The following is a 17757-nucleotide window of genomic DNA, read 5'->3' on the forward strand; positions in this document are numbered from 1 at the left end:
CTAGTGTTGCTGTGTGTGCTGTTGTGTTTTAGATAACTTATATAGTTTATGGGTAGTTCATATCAGCATCATACTGAAAAAAATTAACTGTGACATGTTGTTACTTCCTTATAAGATATTCACCAAGTGTGTTCAACTATCTAACCCTTCTCCATTTGGTACATCTTAAAAGAATGCCTGAATATTGACAAAATCAATGTGTATTCACCCTCAAGTTATATAGCTCTCTATCTTCCTTAACCTTTAGCTCCTCTGTTTGGAACTGAGCCCTCTATATTTGTAGTTGCTTACTTAAGCTAGAAGTCATGTCACCCATTTCAAGTTTGGACATAGTGATACACACCTCCAGTTCCAGCATGTGGGGTGGCAACTACAGGAGCAGATGCTCCTCAGTAACATGAGTTGGAGGATTCATGAGACCATGACTTTTTTTTTATTTGGTTTTACTGTTAGCCTTGACTATCCTAGAACTAGCTCTATAGACCAGGCTGGCCTTGAACTCACATAGCTCTGCCTTGCCTCTGCCTCCCAAGTCATGCGCCATCACTGCCAGCCCAGACCATGTCTTCAAAACACCAAAAATTTAAAGGCAGACCGTCAATGTGCTGAATCTATGCCTATCGATTTGATTTCTTCTCTTTCCATATTAGTTGCTTAGATCCCGCTTAGCCTTACTTAAAGTTTCCTGTCCTTTGTTGTTGAAGCAGCTACTAGTACGAGCACCCCAAAGCTTTGCATCAGTGTGGTAAAATGTCACTGAAAAACTTCAGATGGCTTTAAACTGGTTTCTCAACCTTCCCATGCTGCAACCTGTTAGTACAGTTCCTCATGTTGTGATGGTGACCCCCAGCCATAACATTACTTTTGTTGTTACTTCATAATGTAAATAGGTGATATGTGACCCCCGTGAGAGGTCACAGCCCACAAGCTGAGAACCGCTGAATTTACACTGATGTCAGTGCATTTCTGTTGTTGGTTTGTTGCTGCTCGTGTGGTGTTGCTGTAGCAGTGCTTCCTTGGGGTTCATGGGCGTTGATGGGGCTCTGCAAACTTCTCACACCTCGGTTTCTTTTTTTTTTTAAAGATTTATTTATTTATTCATTCATTTTATATATAATGCATGGAGGTCAGAGGATAACTTGTAGAATTAGCTCTCTTCCTACCATGTGGGTCCCAAGAATCAAACTCAAATTGTCAGCTTGGTGGAAAGCACCTTTACCCAGTGAACCATTCTTTGGCCCTGTTTTCATTTCTTTTAAAAAAAAAAGGTGATAAATGTCTACAAAACCTGAGTGGTCTAAGCTTTAGTTTGTTCTGTCAGAGGCATATGCAGTCTGTGTATCTGTAGTTTATATTTTCCCCTTTGGTTACCATAGTTTGGAAGATTTTAGTTATTAATCATTTTTATTTTAATACATAAATTTGAAGAGATTCATACCAGCTATCTTGTCAACATCAAATAGCCAGTCCAAATAATTTGATAGCATGTCAAGCTGTGTAATTTCAAGTTGACTGCTGAAAGTGGCTCACTGACCACAATTACTGCTTCCCCCAAATCCCAGGAATCCAGAAACCGTAGGCTGAAAACCATTGGTCTGATCCCTTGTTTGCCTTATAATTTCATCTTCTTGGTATTAATTCTACAAGCCAGCAGGGCTGTTTTGTCTTAGGCTCACTGATTAAATTTCACTGTCCTGGCCTTTTTTTTTTGCTTCTAATTATGCTGTTATTCTATTTGCATGGAATTTTTCTCCACCTTCTTCCTATATCTTGTTTAAACCATCTCAAATCAGAGTCACAGACTATTTCTGATTTTCCACACCCTGAAGTATTGACTCCTGTGTCTACTCAAATTATAGTGTGTGTTCTACCGTTCATATAGTAATTGAATGTCTTATAACATTCTTTATTGTTCTCTTAAGTCTTTTATTATTTTTTAACATTCCACATGTCTTGTTTTCTCAACTAGATTATAAACTCCCTGAGGGCAGGTATGATTTTTTTTCCATTTCTTTGTGTTTCTTCATTGCATTTAGCACAGTATTATATAGTCTGTAGACTTCAGTTTATTAATGTGGTTTGATTTTAAATATATTTAATTTTAGATATTTCAAGTGAATGAGCATTTAAAATTAAAACTTAAACATCTCTTTGCTTTGTGTCATATTTGTATATTCAACTAATATCCAGTAATCTTTGGCAATTAATTGCTTTAGATTACTAACTTGGTGGGTTTTCCATAACAGATTTTCAATCCCAATTGGGATAGTTAAAGGTAGTTTTCTTCCATAAAATTTGTTTTTATATGTGTGAAATAATCATATTAGCCTGAATAAAATATTTGAAAGGTAAGTTACCACATGTAAGATGTATTACCAATCCAAACACAAATGAATGTGGAATTATGCACATCATTGCTTTTCTCCTAGTATAGATAATTAAGCAGACTTAATACAGTTCTTCATAAAAATCAATGCAGTTCCTGTTTGTCGTAAAATTTTCATAAACAACTAAATAATTAGTTGCATAAAGTCCCTTGTAGTGATAACTTATAAGTCATGGTACTTTTGAGACTTATTTGTAGGTATGTTTTTCATATTTCATGAACTGCTATATATATATGCTGTACTTTCCTTGATTAACTTGTTTCATTTATGTCTAGAAGCCACAGAAGAAGTTTCTTTGGACAGTCCAGAAAGGGAGCCTATCCTCTCCTCCGACCCTTCGCCTGCAGTCACTCCTGTCACGCCCACTGCACTCATTGCTCCTAGAATCGAATCAAAGAGTCTTTCTGCTCCAGTGATCTTTGATAGATCCAGGGAAGAGGTATGGAGATGTTTTTAATGTGGAAAGGTTAATGTGGAAAGAATACATATCTTTGTTCCTTACCCAGCACTTCTCTCCTGTTCAATTATTCCTAATCAAAGCCTTTCAGACATTTTGGATGGAAAAACTCTACTAAGAAAAAAGGTGTGGTGCCACATGTCTATAATCCCAGTACTTGAGAGGCAGAGACAGGTAGCTCTCTGTTTGTTAGAAGACAGCCTGGTTCTACAATTGAGTTCTAACCCAGCTAGGGTTACATAATGTAAGACCTGGTGTTAAAACAGATGTGGCGCGTGTGCACACGCACACACACACAGATATCTTAAGAAATTGACCTAGCATATTATGTACATTCTTTTTGTTCTGGTTTGATTTCATTTTGAGATAGGGTCTTTTTGAGTCGTAGCCCATGCTGGCCTGGGACTTATAGTATCCCAACTGGCTTAAAACTCTACAATGCTCCCGGTCTAGCTTCTCTAAATCTTCCACCCCACCAAACCCTACCACTTAACCTTCTTAAATCAAAGAGTTTGAAGCTGGAGTGTAGCTCAGTGGTAGAGTGATTACTTCATATGCTCAGGATCCTAGATTCTGTCCCCAGAGCTACCAAAAAAGAAGACTGTTTAATGATTAAATTGAGGTATTTGACATTTGTGGTCTTAGGATAATAAAATGCCTCTGAGGGTTCCTTTGTTGAACAGGTGATGGGTGAAAGTACTTAAGTGGTGCTGTGAGTGGTTTTCTTTGACAGAGTAAATACTATTTGGATAGTGAATGCTATTGATACTTACGATTGCTATCTAGCCCCTATTTATTTTTATAGCACTGAGGATTGGACCCAGGGGCTCTTGCATGAAAGGAAACTGGTTTACCTCTGAGCTGTATGCCCAGCCCAAGCCTTTATCTTTATTTCTTTTTGAACTGCCTCAAGCTTTTAGTTTTCTGTTTTTGTTTTTTTTTTTTAAAGAGGCACAGATCAGTTAAAGTTGCTTTCTCATGATCTGATAATCCTTTTACTTTATTATAAAGGATAGAATTATTAAGAAATGACACACACACAAAAAAAACAAAAACCAAAGTAAAACAAAACAAAAAAGAAATGATACATTTGGAGAAGAAGAAAAAATCATGGTATGGAGATTATTTTAAATATAAAACATTTAAAAATTATTCAACTGGAAATTTATAACCAATGTAATTAAAGAATGAATATACAAATATATAACCTCCTCAAAATAATACAAAGGGAAAGTAGTAAGATATAATAACTGAATACTCACACTGTATGATTCCATGATATGAATATTAAAAACAGAAAAAATTAGTGAACAGTATGTGCAGCGTTAGATATAGGGTAACGGCTGCGTTGGAAGGGTGAAGAGGCATCACTGGAAGGCAAGCTGGAAGAGGTGGACTTGTTGCTTGCATTTCTCATTTGGGTGCTGCTTACAAAGGGGAGTTCACTTAACTGTTAATACATTTTTCTAAATCACAGTGTCCATGTAGAGAAGATTAGCTTAATGTCTCTATAAAAATGTGACTTTGAAAAGAAAGATGGTTAGGAGAATATGCTTTTGTTACAGCTTTATATTACTAATATTGCCTTGACATTTTGGAGATTTAATACTCTGAGATTTCTTGTCCTTTGTTTTTTGCTTTTGTTCAGTGCTGTGAATAGAATCCAGGCCTTGTTTATGCTAAGCAGGCACACTACCTCTGAGTTAAGTTCCCACTGACCTTTCTGCAAACTCTTCCTGTAGCAAAATATTTGAAATGCTTGGGTTTGTTTCTTTGTTTTGTTGTTTCTTTGTTTTGTTTTTCAAGACAGGGTTTCTCTGTGTGGCCCTGGCTCTCCTGGAACTCACTATACAAACCAGGCTGGCCTTGAACTGAAAAATTCACCTGCCTCTGCCTCCTGAGACCTGGGATCAAAGGCATGGGCCACCACAGCCTGCCTGAAATTCTTGGTTTTTTGTTTGTTTGTAATTTAAAATATTTATTGTTGTTTCATGTGTATTAATATGTTGCCTGCATGTATGTGTGAGGGTGTCGCCCTCCCCCAACTGGCATTAAAGACAGTTGTGAGCCATCAAGTGGGTGCTAGGAATTGAACCTGGGTCCTCTGGAAAAGCTGAGCCACCTCTCCATCTCCAAAATGCTTGTTTTTAAATTGCCTTCAAAAGGGCCTTTCTGTAGTCCCATCAAGTTATTTTTCCTACTTGTTGATTTTGAAAATTGAGTTTTACAGGGCCTTTATTGTCTTCAAGGAAAAAAAATGTGTTTTTTATTAGATTAATTAGCAGAATCATTCTGTTAAAGTTGGTTTTAGATATAATTTCTTTTTTTTTTTTTGGTTTTTCAAGACAGGGTTTTTCTGTGTAGCTTTGCGCCTTTCCTGGAACTCACTTGGTAGCCCAGGCTGGCCTCAAACTCACAGAGATCCACCTGCCTCTGCCTCCCGAGTGCTGGGATTAAAGGCGTGCGTCACCACCGCCCGGCTAGATATAATTTCTACAAATATGTAAGTTCCTACTGGTTCAAATAATGAGTTCTTTTTAGTTATTCAGGGTTGGAAATTACAGGGCAAGGCTGGGGCTAGGATAATGACTTAGTGGATAATGTGTGCATGCGGTTCAGATACCTTAACTAACATAAATCCCAATGCTAGAGAGCCAGAAACTGGAACCCTAGACTAAGTTAACTAGGTAGACTAGTCAAATCTGTGGGGTAGGGAAGCTAAATAAAAGTAAGGCACTAAGCATTTATTACTCTAAATCTAAAGATTGCATTCATTAGCTGAGTATGGTGGAGCACACTCTAATTCTAGCACACAGGATGTAGAGGCAAAGAAACAAGAAAGTCCATATTAAACAACAGCAACAGGAAAAAAGTCACAATAGTTAGAAAATCACATCCACCCCCCCCCCTTTTTTTTAAAGAGTTTTCTGTTATTTTTTTCTATACATACATCTGAGGAGTTAAGACAACATTTTCTGTTCTCCATATGATCTTTATTATTTGAGTGTTTTGTTTACAGTCAGCATATGTATTTTTAAATTATTGTGATATGACCCTAGTAGACAGAAATAGTAAAAACTAGTCATTGATGCTGTAACAGTAATATAAGTTGGAATTTTAAAATTTTGTGTGCTTTGAAAATTTCATACATGAGTACTATGTTTTATGACTGTCCACTTGGTATTGGATCTCCCATTAGTGGGCTCATCCCTAGAGAACACAGATTCTCCCTCTCTGGGCAGCCAGTGATTATCTATAGCTCTTCATCTAAGGGTAGGGATCTTGTGAAATTTCTCCCACCCACATTGGCATGTGAACTGGTATTATCTGCAGATCTTGTTGAGGCAACCATATTGCTGAGATTTCATGGGTGTGGCTTTCCTGTCATGCCTAAAAACAATATCTAGTAGTGATCTTCGGGCTCTTAGATTCTTTCTGCCCCCTTCCATGATTTTCCTGAGCCTTAGATGTAGGGTTGCACTGTAGATCTGTCAGTGGGCTGGGCACATGGCAGTCTCTCATTCTCTATATGTTGACTAGTTGTGGATCTCTGTAATAGTCTCTATCTTTTGCAAAAAGAAGCTTCTTTGATGATGGGAGAGAGCTACACCTATTTGTGGGTATAAGGAGGAGTATTTAGAATACAATTAGAAATTATATTGGTTTGGAGAAACGACAGTAGTAGGATCTCTTTAGACACAAAGAGCTGGCCAGAACTGCAGTACTAGGCATCAATTCCCTCCTGTTGACAGGGCCATGAATCTACTTAGACAGCTGCCGGTTACCTTCAAGAGAAATGGAATTTTTTAACACCAAAATATACTTTTATAGATTGAAGAAGAAGCAAATGGAGATACTTTTGATATAGAAATTGGTGTGTCAGATCCAGAAAAAGTTGGTGAGTCATTATTATTTTTTGTACTTCTTTTTGTTATCTTGATTGTTAGATCCTATAGTTTTCCACTTAAATATATGTTTGTAGTGTTTTTTTTTCTTTTAAATTTTTTTGTGTATTTTATTTTAAAGCATTTAGTTCAATTAATTTATTTTGGTGGTACTAAGAATTAAACCCAGGGTCTTACATACACTAGGCAGTCTACCTTTTACCTCCTCTAGCCTAAGCATTTGAATTATAATAATATTCTTTGACTTTTTTTCTTTATAGGTGATGGCATGAATGCTTACATGGCATATAGAGTGACAACAAAGGTGAGCTTTTTGCTTTTTTTTTTTTTTTTTTTTGGGTTTTCAAGACAGGGTTTCTCTGTGTAACTTTGCGCCTTTCCTGGAACTCACTTGGTAGACCAGGCTGGCCTTGAACTCACAGAGATCCGCCTGCCTCTGCCTCCCGAGTGCTGGGATTAAAGGCGTGCACCACCACCGCCCGGCGCTTTTTGCTTTTTTAATGAAGTGTTGGCCCCTCACTCTGGATAGTAGAGAGTTTGTGAGTATAAGAACGAGAGTGTGCAGGAAGTAAACTAACGTAGACTTGAAGGTTAGGTATGGCCAGAGCAGTTCTAAGGTGAAACACAGGTGAGGGAAGGAGGAGCAGGGTGCTTCTTTCAGGCAAAAAGATTTACTGTGTAAGAGCCCAGAGTCAAGGCATTGTGTTTTCTAGAGTCTTGTCTGTAAGTGACTTGTGACTGAATTCTCCTCATGTATTTCGAGTAGCCACAATTAGGAGTTTTGATTTGATCCTTAGCATGCAGGAGAGCTGTTAGAGAGGTTCGGACAAAAGCATGGCACTATTAGATTTTTGTTAGAACAGTTGTCTTAACTCAGGGTGAATTGGGAGGATCCAAGTACAGGTCAAGATTTCTAGTTAAAAGGCCACTGCAGTTATTAAAGGATTAAGTCTTGGAACAGAGAGCGGTCTGTCGTAATGATCTTAACTTTATACTGAGGATGTAGCTCAATTGGTTAGAGTGCTCGCCTAACATGCATGAAGCCCTGGAGTCACTCTCCAGTATACAGGAAAAACAGGGGAAGTGGTGCACACCTGTGACTTCAACACTCAGGAGGTAGGTAGGGGCAGGGCGAGCAGAAAGAAGTTCATAGTGAGTTCTAAGCCAACTTGAGACAAACAAACAATTACAACTAGGGAGGGCATTGGCACTCGATACTGAAGAAACAGTGTTGAAAGTAATCAAAATAAATGTTGATTTTAATTAGGTAGGTAGGAGAACCAATAATGTTTGAATATGAGCGGTAAGGAAGCTATTTAGTCATGATACAGGAACTCTGTAGTTGGAGAAAGACAAACTGGGGAGGGGCACAGTGAGGAGGTGGGGTGAGTTTTGTTTGTTGGCTCTGTTGTGAGCACCTGGGACTAAAGGAAACAGGAAAGGAAAGTGCTGTCCTTCTGGGACTCTTACTCTAATGGAAAATTCAGTGAGTTTAAGCTCAGTGAGATTTGTGTGGAGCTCCTTTTTGGGAGGTCTGGGCCATGGGTAAATATTGAAGAATCAGTAGCCTGTGCATCATGAGTTCAAAGCTAACCTAGGTGCTGTATATCAAGACTTGCCCGATTCAAAACCAAAAAAGGGCGAAATTAATAGCAAAAATACGGTAGAGAAGGTATTATAGGTTAAACATAGAATAAAGCAAGTGTTTTCTAACCTCTTATTAATTTAAAAAAAAACTGTCTTAGGCCCTAGATTTTAGTTTAGTTGTTGTTGTTGTCTTTATGTATAAGCCACACTAAGTACTCGGCATTTATTTGCAAAATAGAGCAGACTGTACTTGCAGCATTAATTTGTAAATGATAGCTTTCTATTAACAATGTGAAATACCTCTTCTTCATTTGTAGACTTCTCTTTCCATGTTCAGTAAGAGTGAGTTTTCAGTCAAAAGAAGATTCAGTGACTTTCTTGGTTTGCATAGCAAATTAGCAAGCAAATATTTACATGTTGGTTACATTGTGCCACCAGCTCCAGAAAAGAGTATAGTAGGTAAGCATATGTCAGAATATTACTTTTTACTGTTCCTGATTCAATTTTAGCTGTTCTGGTTTATGTGTCCCTTAATCATCCCCAATCAGGGCTCCTGTCTAGAGGTGCAGGTTTATATGTGCTGTGATGATCTTATGTATCCTTGAAGAATGTGTAGCTCATAGTTTTAGTATTTCTAACATACAAATATCTGGTTGTTGAATATTGGGTTGAAATTGATCAAATTGAAGGTTAGAAACTAACTTTCTAAGGTCATTAGAATACCAATTTACTGAGTCCTTTTCTGGTGATACTTAATGTTATTAAAATGTTAATGTTTTCTCTAAGAGCTCGGTGCTATTTGGTGCTCAGCTATATATTGTCCAAAGAGAAGTTCAATTTAGCTTTGCTCATATAAGAGCTGTTTGAATTCGTCTTAGATTATTGAGTTCTCAGCCAAGCTTAGTGAGATCCTGCCTGAAATAAAACAAAAACATTTCTACTGTGATCAGCAGTAAGGGCTTAGTTATCAAATTCAGAACATTTCAAAAGAAGCAGAAAACCTTCATTATCTTTCTTATAAAATTTTTGCTACTTCACTTCCTGTGTGTGTTGGGGGATGTCACTCTTCCCACCACATGCATTTGGAGGTCAGGACAATGCAGGGAGTTGGTGCTCTCCTTTCATGTGGGTCCCTGGGATTGAACTCGGTTAGTCAGGTTTGTCAGCAAGCATCTTCATACACTGAGCCATCTTACTAGCACCCATTATTCTACTGTTAAGACTTATATCTTAAAATTTGTAGGTTATTACCAGTCTGTTTAAGTCCTTAAGTCATTAAATTTTTAATTTTAATTTTAATTTTCTTTACACTCAAAATTATTACTCTGAAATATATTGAAAATGAATTTTGCTGACCATTATTTTTATTAAATGTTTGGCCTAAAATCATTTTATAATTTATAATAATGTCCTCACCTGGTCTCTGCAGCACCTGTCTGCATGTATACGTAATGAAATACACACATGCACAGAAGTAAATACTGACATCGTTCTAAAAAGAAATGTAGGGAGAAAATTAGTCTGGGGGTTTAGGTCAGGTCTAGGGAGAAAATAGTCTTGAAATATCAAAACATTGTGTTTTTAAAATGTGAAATACCACAAATAATGTTATTTTTATGTAAACTTTTATATAAACTTACTGTATGAGTTCAAAACCCACAAATACAACTCAAGTTATACTTTATATACATGTTCCTGCCATAGATATTTATTCGTTAGAGATATTAACACATCATGAGATGTAATTCTTCAAAATGGGTTTCTCTTTAAGTAAAATCCCAATTACCAACATAGGGACATTACTATAAAGTTAAGAGTGTATTTTGATTATGAAGATATTATCATGACCTGTTTCATAATCTAAAATTCTTACAAATTTCATCCAACTTCTTCAAAGGTATGACCAAGGTCAAAGTAGGTAAAGAAGACTCATCGTCCACTGAGTTTGTAGAAAAACGAAGAGCAGCACTGGAGAGGTAATTCCCAGTTATAGCACCACCATTACCATGCTTTCATTAGTCCTCAGCTTTGTAGACTAGCAGCATGACACCTGCGTCTATACCATGTCATAAGCAGGAAATTGATGTTAGGATTACATCATAATCACCAAGAGCACTGAACAGTGCTGTAGTTGTAAGAGGGAAACATGGAAATTGTTGTGCTTGCCGGAACACTTGATAAGTGTCTGGAGAAGCCATGTGTGGTGTACACTCCTGCAGTCCCAGTGTTCAATAAACTGGCAGGAGGACCTTTAGCCAGGCATGTCCTGGGCTACATAGAAAGACCCAGTCTCAAAAGACAAACAGAAACAGGGAGAAGACTGGTCCTCAATGGAGAAATGCTTATAGAACATTTCTAGGGCCTTGGACCACGCTCTCAGCACAGCCCCTTCCCAAATACAGCAGATATAAATTATTTAGATTCTCAGAAAGTTATACCGTATTTATCTACTATTTTAATTATGCCATATTTACTTATTATCTTACCTAATAATTTAGTTATAGTTTGTCTAAATTGATTTCTTAACTTAGAATTATTTTAATGTATATGAGTGTGTTGCCTGATGGAAAGTATATGCACCACATATGCAAGCTTGGTGCCAGTGGAGTTCAGAAGACTGGCTTGGATCTCCTGGAACTGGAGTTACAGATGGTTGTGAACCACTGGGTGGGTGCTGGGAATCAGACCTGGATCTTCCCCAAGACCAGCTGTTTATAATTACTGAGCCATCCCTCCAGCCCTCAGTTAATTTTTTTGTTTGAATATTTGTTTGGTATAAGCACTGTTAAACAGTGAAGACTGCATGTGTGTGCCTTGTCATTTTTGTGTACTTGATTTTGACTTTAATGGATAGTAATTTTACTCCTTGCTTATTCATTATATAAAGACTAATTACAGATATGTTATATCTTCCTTTAGAGTATATAATTATACATGTTTTATAGATTTAAAGACTTGCTGCTCTTCTTTCCTTTTTGAGACAAGGTCTCACTGTGTAGTCCAGGTTGACCTTGAGCGTAGAGTAGAGGTCAGCCTGCCTCTGCCTCCTGTAGTACTAGGATCAAATGCATTGCCATACTAGCCTAAAACTTACCTTTTCAGTGACAGACTAGAATAGTCCCACTCCCAGCTTCTTAACATCTAGTCCTTTCTTCCTGTGCTGAAATGTGAAAACAGAAGTGAGACCATCAGCAGTCAGCTTCACAGTACAACAAACCTTTTTGGTTTGTTTGGTTTTTGGAGGTAGGGTCAATTCCCAGCACATACACTGCAGCTCACAACTACCTGAAATTCCAGCTCCAGAGGACCCAGGCTCTCTTCTGGCATTAGCTGGTACTGAACACATATGATGCACAGACATACATTGTCTTCATATGCAAGCAGAAGCCGGATAGCCCAAATGATTCTGTTCAGTTCATTCTGCGTAAGGCAGATCTGGGTTGCCACTGGTCACCTTAGGAGTGCGATGCTGGCATCAACTTCAGTTGTCTTTACACTCACTTCCTTTAGTGAGGCTTCCTGTTTTTCTTTTCTTCACGTTAGTTTTTATATCATGCTTTTTCTGTTTGTATGTTTCAGTTCTTTCTTTTCCCTTGAACTTGGGCCTCACTTTGCCCTCCCTGAGTTTGCATGTCTTTATAAATGTTTGTTGTTTAAAACCTGTTCTTTCTTCATTTTAACATTACAAAAGCCACAGTATCTTTTATTTCCTTATTTACTTCCCTAGAGCCCTTAAGAAAAAAGTTTTATGTCTTTTTCTCTAATATTACTTTCTGAAATTGATTTTTCAGAAAGCTTTTATGTGCCATGGTAAAACCGAGATCCATTGTCAACTGAATTTTGGTAACAGAATTTACCAAAGTTAAAAAGTTGAATCTTGCCAAGTGTGTTTAATCCCAGCACTCGGGAAGTTGAGATGGGCAGGCCTCTATGAGTTCAAGGGTAGCCTAGTCTATAATTTTAGACTAGCCAAGGCTACATAGTGAGACCCCATCCCAAAAAACAAAACAAAACAGTTAAATCTTATAAGACGTGTATATTACATTGCAGTATCAGTTTAATACTACTCAGTGATTCTTAAAGGAATATGTGGGCTGGTGAGATGGTTCAGCAGGTAAAGGTAATGGCCTCCAAACCTGACAACCTGAGGTTGATCTTCAGAAGGCAAAAACACTCCTGCAAGTTGTCCTTGTCCTCTGACCTTTCACAGGTGCCCCCTGCCCCACAAATGACTTTTTTTTTCCCCACTTTTTTTTTTTTTTCCGAGACAGGGTTTTTCTGTGTAGTTTTGGTGCCTGTCCTGGATCTGTAGACCAGGCTGACCTCAAATTCACAGAGATCCGCTTGCCTCTGCCTCCCGAGTGCTAGGATTAAACACATGCACCTACACCGCCCAGCCACAAATGACTTTTTTAAAGAAGAAAGTATGTATATAATATATCCCAAACTTTCTTAATTATAGATTAGTCTTTTTATTACTCTTTGAAGCTTGTAACCTATAAAGTGTGCTTTGGAAAGTTGTTTGAGAGTATAAGTAGTGGTAGGAATTTTTATTTAGGCTCAAAATATAGAATGTTTGTCACTTTTTGAGACAGGGTCTTACTACGTAGCCCAGGTTGGCCATTTGGCCACTTCCAAAATGTTGAGGATTACACATGTTGCCACACTTGGCTGGAATGTTTTTTAGAGATTGAGTGCTACATGTCTTGTTGTTGTATGTGAGCACCTACTGTTTTCCAGCACTGAGATTAACAATCTATACAGACTGCTTCATGTAGTGTGAAGTCTAAATTGAATAACTTACCAATAGTGTTAGGAGAATTTCACTGTTAAAATTGTGAACCTGACTCTTATTATTTAAAAATATCAACATTTAGAATTTTAACTCAAGTCTTCTTATGTTTTAAATTAATTTATTTTCATTTTACTTGTCATGTAATATGGGTGTTTTACCTGTATGTATGTCTGTGTATCATATGTGTGTAGTACCAGCTAATGCCAGAAGAGTGTATTGGGTCCTCTGGAGCTAGAATTTCAGGTGGTTGTGAGCTGCAGTGTATGTATGTGCTGGGAATTAAACCAGCTCCTCTGGAAAAGCAGCTGGTGCTTTTAATTGCTGAGGTATCTCTTCAGCCCCAATTTAGGCAGGTTTTGTGTGTATGTGTGCATGTGTTTGTATCTGCCTGTGCATGTGAGTTTAGAGATTGAGACATCAGATATCATCCTAAATCACAAGGTCTGTCACTGAACCTGGAGTTCTCCAGTTCACCAGTTGGGGAGACTGGCTGGCCAGCAAGCCCTGAGGATCCGGAAATAAATAGAAACATTATTGTATGTGATCATTAATCTAGGGAAACTTTTTTTTTTTTACTATATATGGATGTTTTGCTTATATTTAGGTCAGTACACTGTGTGTGTACCTGGTGCCCACAGAGGCCAAAAGAGGGTGTTGGATCCCCTGGAACTGGAGTTACAGATAGTTGTGAGCTGCCATGCAGGTGCTAGGAATTGAACCCAGGTCCTCTGGAAGAGCAGCCAGTGCTCTTAGCTGCTAAGCTATCCCTCCAGCATGGAGGGAAACATTTTTAACAAAATTGAATTAGATAAGTGAAAATCAACTACTTAGCCTTTTTCATTTCTGTGAAATCATGATTGCTAATTTATTATGGATGGCAGTCAAATACAGACTTTTCTAGGAAGATAATGACTGAAAATTGGGTTAACCATGAAATAAAACCTTAAAAAAACAGAGAAATTGCTAAGCATGGTGGTATACACCAGTAACTTCAGCCCATGTGAAACTAACACAGGAGGATACAAATAGAAGACCAGTCTACTTAATGAGAACTTACCTCCAAACAATAGAAAGAAAAAAAGGAAATGTTAAAGAAAATTTAGTCTTCATCAGATCAGAACCAAGGACCAGAAGCTGATTATTGTTTAAATCTACCAACAAACAGAATATTGATAGGCAATTGCCTAATTTGGAGATAGTACTAATGACACTTGTTGCGAAGAAAATACACATAGTGATATGTTAACTTAATTCTCTAAATTATAACTGGAAACATTAACTTTACCCAAAGGAAAATTGTTAACACAAGCTCATACATCCTTTTCTAACTAAAATGTCACGGTGAGAAGTGGATAAATTATTTATTCTGTCCCCACTTTCAAAAGATGAGCAAAGGGACTAGATCGATGTAGTGGGAATTTTCTCCATTTTGTAGTCAGATGTTTCTCTGCTCCCACCCGGCCCAGCAGTCCCTAGCATCTTGCTGCTCTTTGGGCGGTGGTTTGTGTCTCTCTCACCCCGCCCTTCTCTCTGTATCTCTGCTTGGATTTCCCGCCTGGCTGTAAGCTTTCTTGCCATAGGCCAAAACAGCTTTATTCACTAACCAATGAGAACAGCATATATTCACAGCATACAGAAAGATATCCCACAGCAGAGAGATAGCTCAAAGGTTAAGGGTATTTGCTCCTCTTGCAGAGGATGTGGCTTTGTTCCCAATACCCACATGGTGGCTCCCAACTGCCTCTGAGTCCAGCTCTGGCCTCCATGGGCACCAGCCGTGTATATAAATACATTTTTGAATTTTCAAAAATGAACAAAATCTTTTTATTCTATTTCTGTAAAGTTCTTCTCCCTGAGATAAGGTCTCATATGTAGACCTAGTCTAGAACTTGCTATGTAGACCAGTCAGGCCCCAAACTCAGAGAGATTCACCTGCCTCTGCCTCCCAAATTCTGGGACTAAGGTGTGTGTGTACCACCATGCCCTATCAATTTGTGTAAAATTCTAGATAAATGGTGATTGCAGACTAATAAGAGATAGATTGAAGATTTTTTTACCTATTCTTTTGTTAAAACACAATTTAAAAATGTACTAAAATTGGATCAATTCAACTCTTAAATATAGGTATCTTCAAAGAACAGTAAAGCATCCAACCTTGCTTCAGGATCCTGACTTAAGGCAGTTCTTGGAGAGCTCAGAGGTATTTCTACTTTAAGTTGTCTCACTTGTATTTGTTATAATTAATACAAAGTTAGATATTCAGTAAATAATTAGTTCAGTGAACACAGAAGACCATGTTTTGGGATTTTGGATTTTGCTTAATTAAATTATCAAATGCCTTCTTTTCGTGATAGAGGTTGATCAGTTCCTTTTTTGAAAAATGTAAACTGGATTTAATCAAGTAGATTATAAATAACTTCACTGTCACTGCCTTAATTGTTACTGCTTGAGATTTTTAAAAAACTTTGCTTGAGTCTCAGAATTTTCTAGAAACTCACAAGCATAGTCTTCGCAGCATGGGGAGACTTTTCTCAGGAGCATCTTTGCTCACAGCAGCTTGTTGGTACTTGCAGACAGGTGGCCAGCCTTAGAGCCTGGCAATTTCTTAATGTATTTTGACAAACAGCGTTTGTTCTATCTAAATGGAAACGTGCAGAAGAAAAGCAAATGGAAAGTCTATTTTTTAAGTTTTCCTTTGAGAATGTACAAGTAGTGCATTTGAGAAATTAGATCTCACTGTTGAAATGTATGAGGGTGAAGAAAATACAGCCTCTTTTCTCTTTTCTTCTCTCTCTTTTCTTTATTTTGGGAGGGGGATCCCTTTTGTGCCCAGTTAAATCTCTAGGCTTTTAACCGGTTTGTTTGCCCTTATTTGTCATTCAATTCCAGCTGCCGAGAGCAGTTAATACACAGGCTCTGAGTGGAGCAGGATTATTGAGGATGGTGAACAAGGCTGCCGACGCTGTCAACAAAATGACAATCAAGATGAATGAATCGGATGCAGTAAGAGCTGATTTTTCGACTTGAATAATGAAATGAATTAATGAGCCCAACAATTGCATTTTAAAGCTGTACAAGCAGAAAATAGGATATTAATTTGCTTATTGAGTTCAGTTCTCAACTACATCAGTTGACCACCATGGTTATATACGGCTAATTTGCTGTTCTAACACAAGGAAGGTAGCTTGCTATTGGTAACCTAATTTACAGTGGTTCATTCGTCCTAAATTAGCTCCATTTTTCATCTTTTTCTTAGTGGTTTGAAGAAAAGCAGCAACAATTTGAGAATCTTGACCAGCAACTTCGGAAACTTCATGCCAGTGTTGAAGCCTTGGTCTGTCATAGAAAAGGTTTGTTTGCCTTGTTAAAGTGAATACTCGGCAGTGATTATGGGAAGGAGAAAACAGTGGTTTCAGAGAGTATTTTATGCTGGGTGTGGGGCACTTAGGAGACGGAAGCAGAACTGCTGTGAGTTTGAAGCTAGCCCAGAGTACATAGTGAGACTGTGTATCAAGACAGAAAAAGAGAGTAGTTTGTTTCAATACCGTTCAAAACTTTCTGCTGTAGTTTGATCTAACTTTGTTTAAAATTAGAAAAATCAAAGGCTTATAAAACTTTTAATTTAAAATTATTACTCATTTGGTTAACTCTTGATATACAACATTTATAATTTAATAGATAAGAATGTCTTATTAGTAACTGATCATAATGTAAATTTGAGATTCTAAAATTTGTATTTATAGGGCTCAGATTATGGCTCAGAGGTAGAGTGCTTGTTTAGCATGCATGAGACCCGAGTTCAATTCTCTGACCCATGGTGGGGAAGACTAAAAATTGATATTTACAGATTTCCCTAAAAGTATTTGTGTCGTGTCTCTATTTCTTGAAAACCTCAGTGAATTATTTTGCTTGTTTCCATAGTATTTAGGGGATGTCTCTTACTTGGTAGTGCTTATTGAAGGCCCTGGGTTTGAGCTCCACCATATAAACCAGGCAGTCAGGAGTTGAGGGCCAGCCTGGGCTAGAGACAGAAAAAAATTAGGAAGTTCAAACCATGATATTTAAAACTAGGTTTGGGGGAGTAAAAAGTTGATAGAAATTTTGAGTTTTAATTTTTTTAATCCACGAGGTTTTGGGGTTGAATTTTTGTTTGTTTGTTTTGCTTTGACTTTAGGGGTGGGGGTATTTTTAGTGTCCAAGACTCTTAATAATGGTTTTCTAAGGTACTTACTTTGTGACATAATGTTAATAGATTTCATTAAGGTAGCAGTAATAAAACTAGTTAGTTATATATATAATAAATATTTTTTAAAGATTTATTTATTTTTATTTCATGTGCATTGGTGTTTTGCCTGCATGTATGTTCGTGTGGGGGTGCCAGATCTCCTGGAACTGGAGTTACAGACAGTTGAGAGCTGCCATGCTGGTGCTGGGAATTGAACCTGGATCCTCTGGAAGAGCAGCCAGTGCTCTTAACTGCTGAGCCATCTCTCCAGCCCCAGAATGATAATATTTCTATCTTAATAGTTTGTTGTAGCTTAACTGTTTGTATTATATATCTCTTAGGAAGTGGACTTTGGATTTTTTAAAAAAGAAATTAATGGAACAGTTTTCAGAAAATGCTAA

General features: G+C 37.6%; 1 protein-coding gene across 1 annotated transcript in view; it reads left to right on the plus strand.

Moving 5' to 3' along the window:
• The window catches only part of Snx2 (sorting nexin 2), a 47755-nt gene that overhangs the window by 12897 nt on the left and 17101 nt on the right, over positions 1-17757 (plus strand). The window contains exons 3-10 of the mRNA XM_052742187.1: positions 2663-2826; positions 6676-6742; positions 7010-7053; positions 8654-8795; positions 10234-10312; positions 15256-15331; positions 16021-16134; positions 16388-16481. Coding sequence (XP_052598147.1) covers positions 2663-2826; positions 6676-6742; positions 7010-7053; positions 8654-8795; positions 10234-10312; positions 15256-15331; positions 16021-16134; positions 16388-16481 — 780 coding nt within the window. The remainder of the gene's footprint in view (positions 1-2662; positions 2827-6675; positions 6743-7009; positions 7054-8653; positions 8796-10233; positions 10313-15255; positions 15332-16020; positions 16135-16387; positions 16482-17757) is intronic.

The sequence above is a fragment of the Peromyscus californicus genome, unplaced genomic scaffold (genome assembly GCF_007827085.1).
Source record: "Peromyscus californicus insignis strain IS unplaced genomic scaffold, ASM782708v3 Scaffold_17__1_contigs__length_78620276, whole genome shotgun sequence".
In the NCBI taxonomy this organism is placed as follows: Eukaryota; Metazoa; Chordata; class Mammalia; order Rodentia; family Cricetidae; genus Peromyscus; species Peromyscus californicus.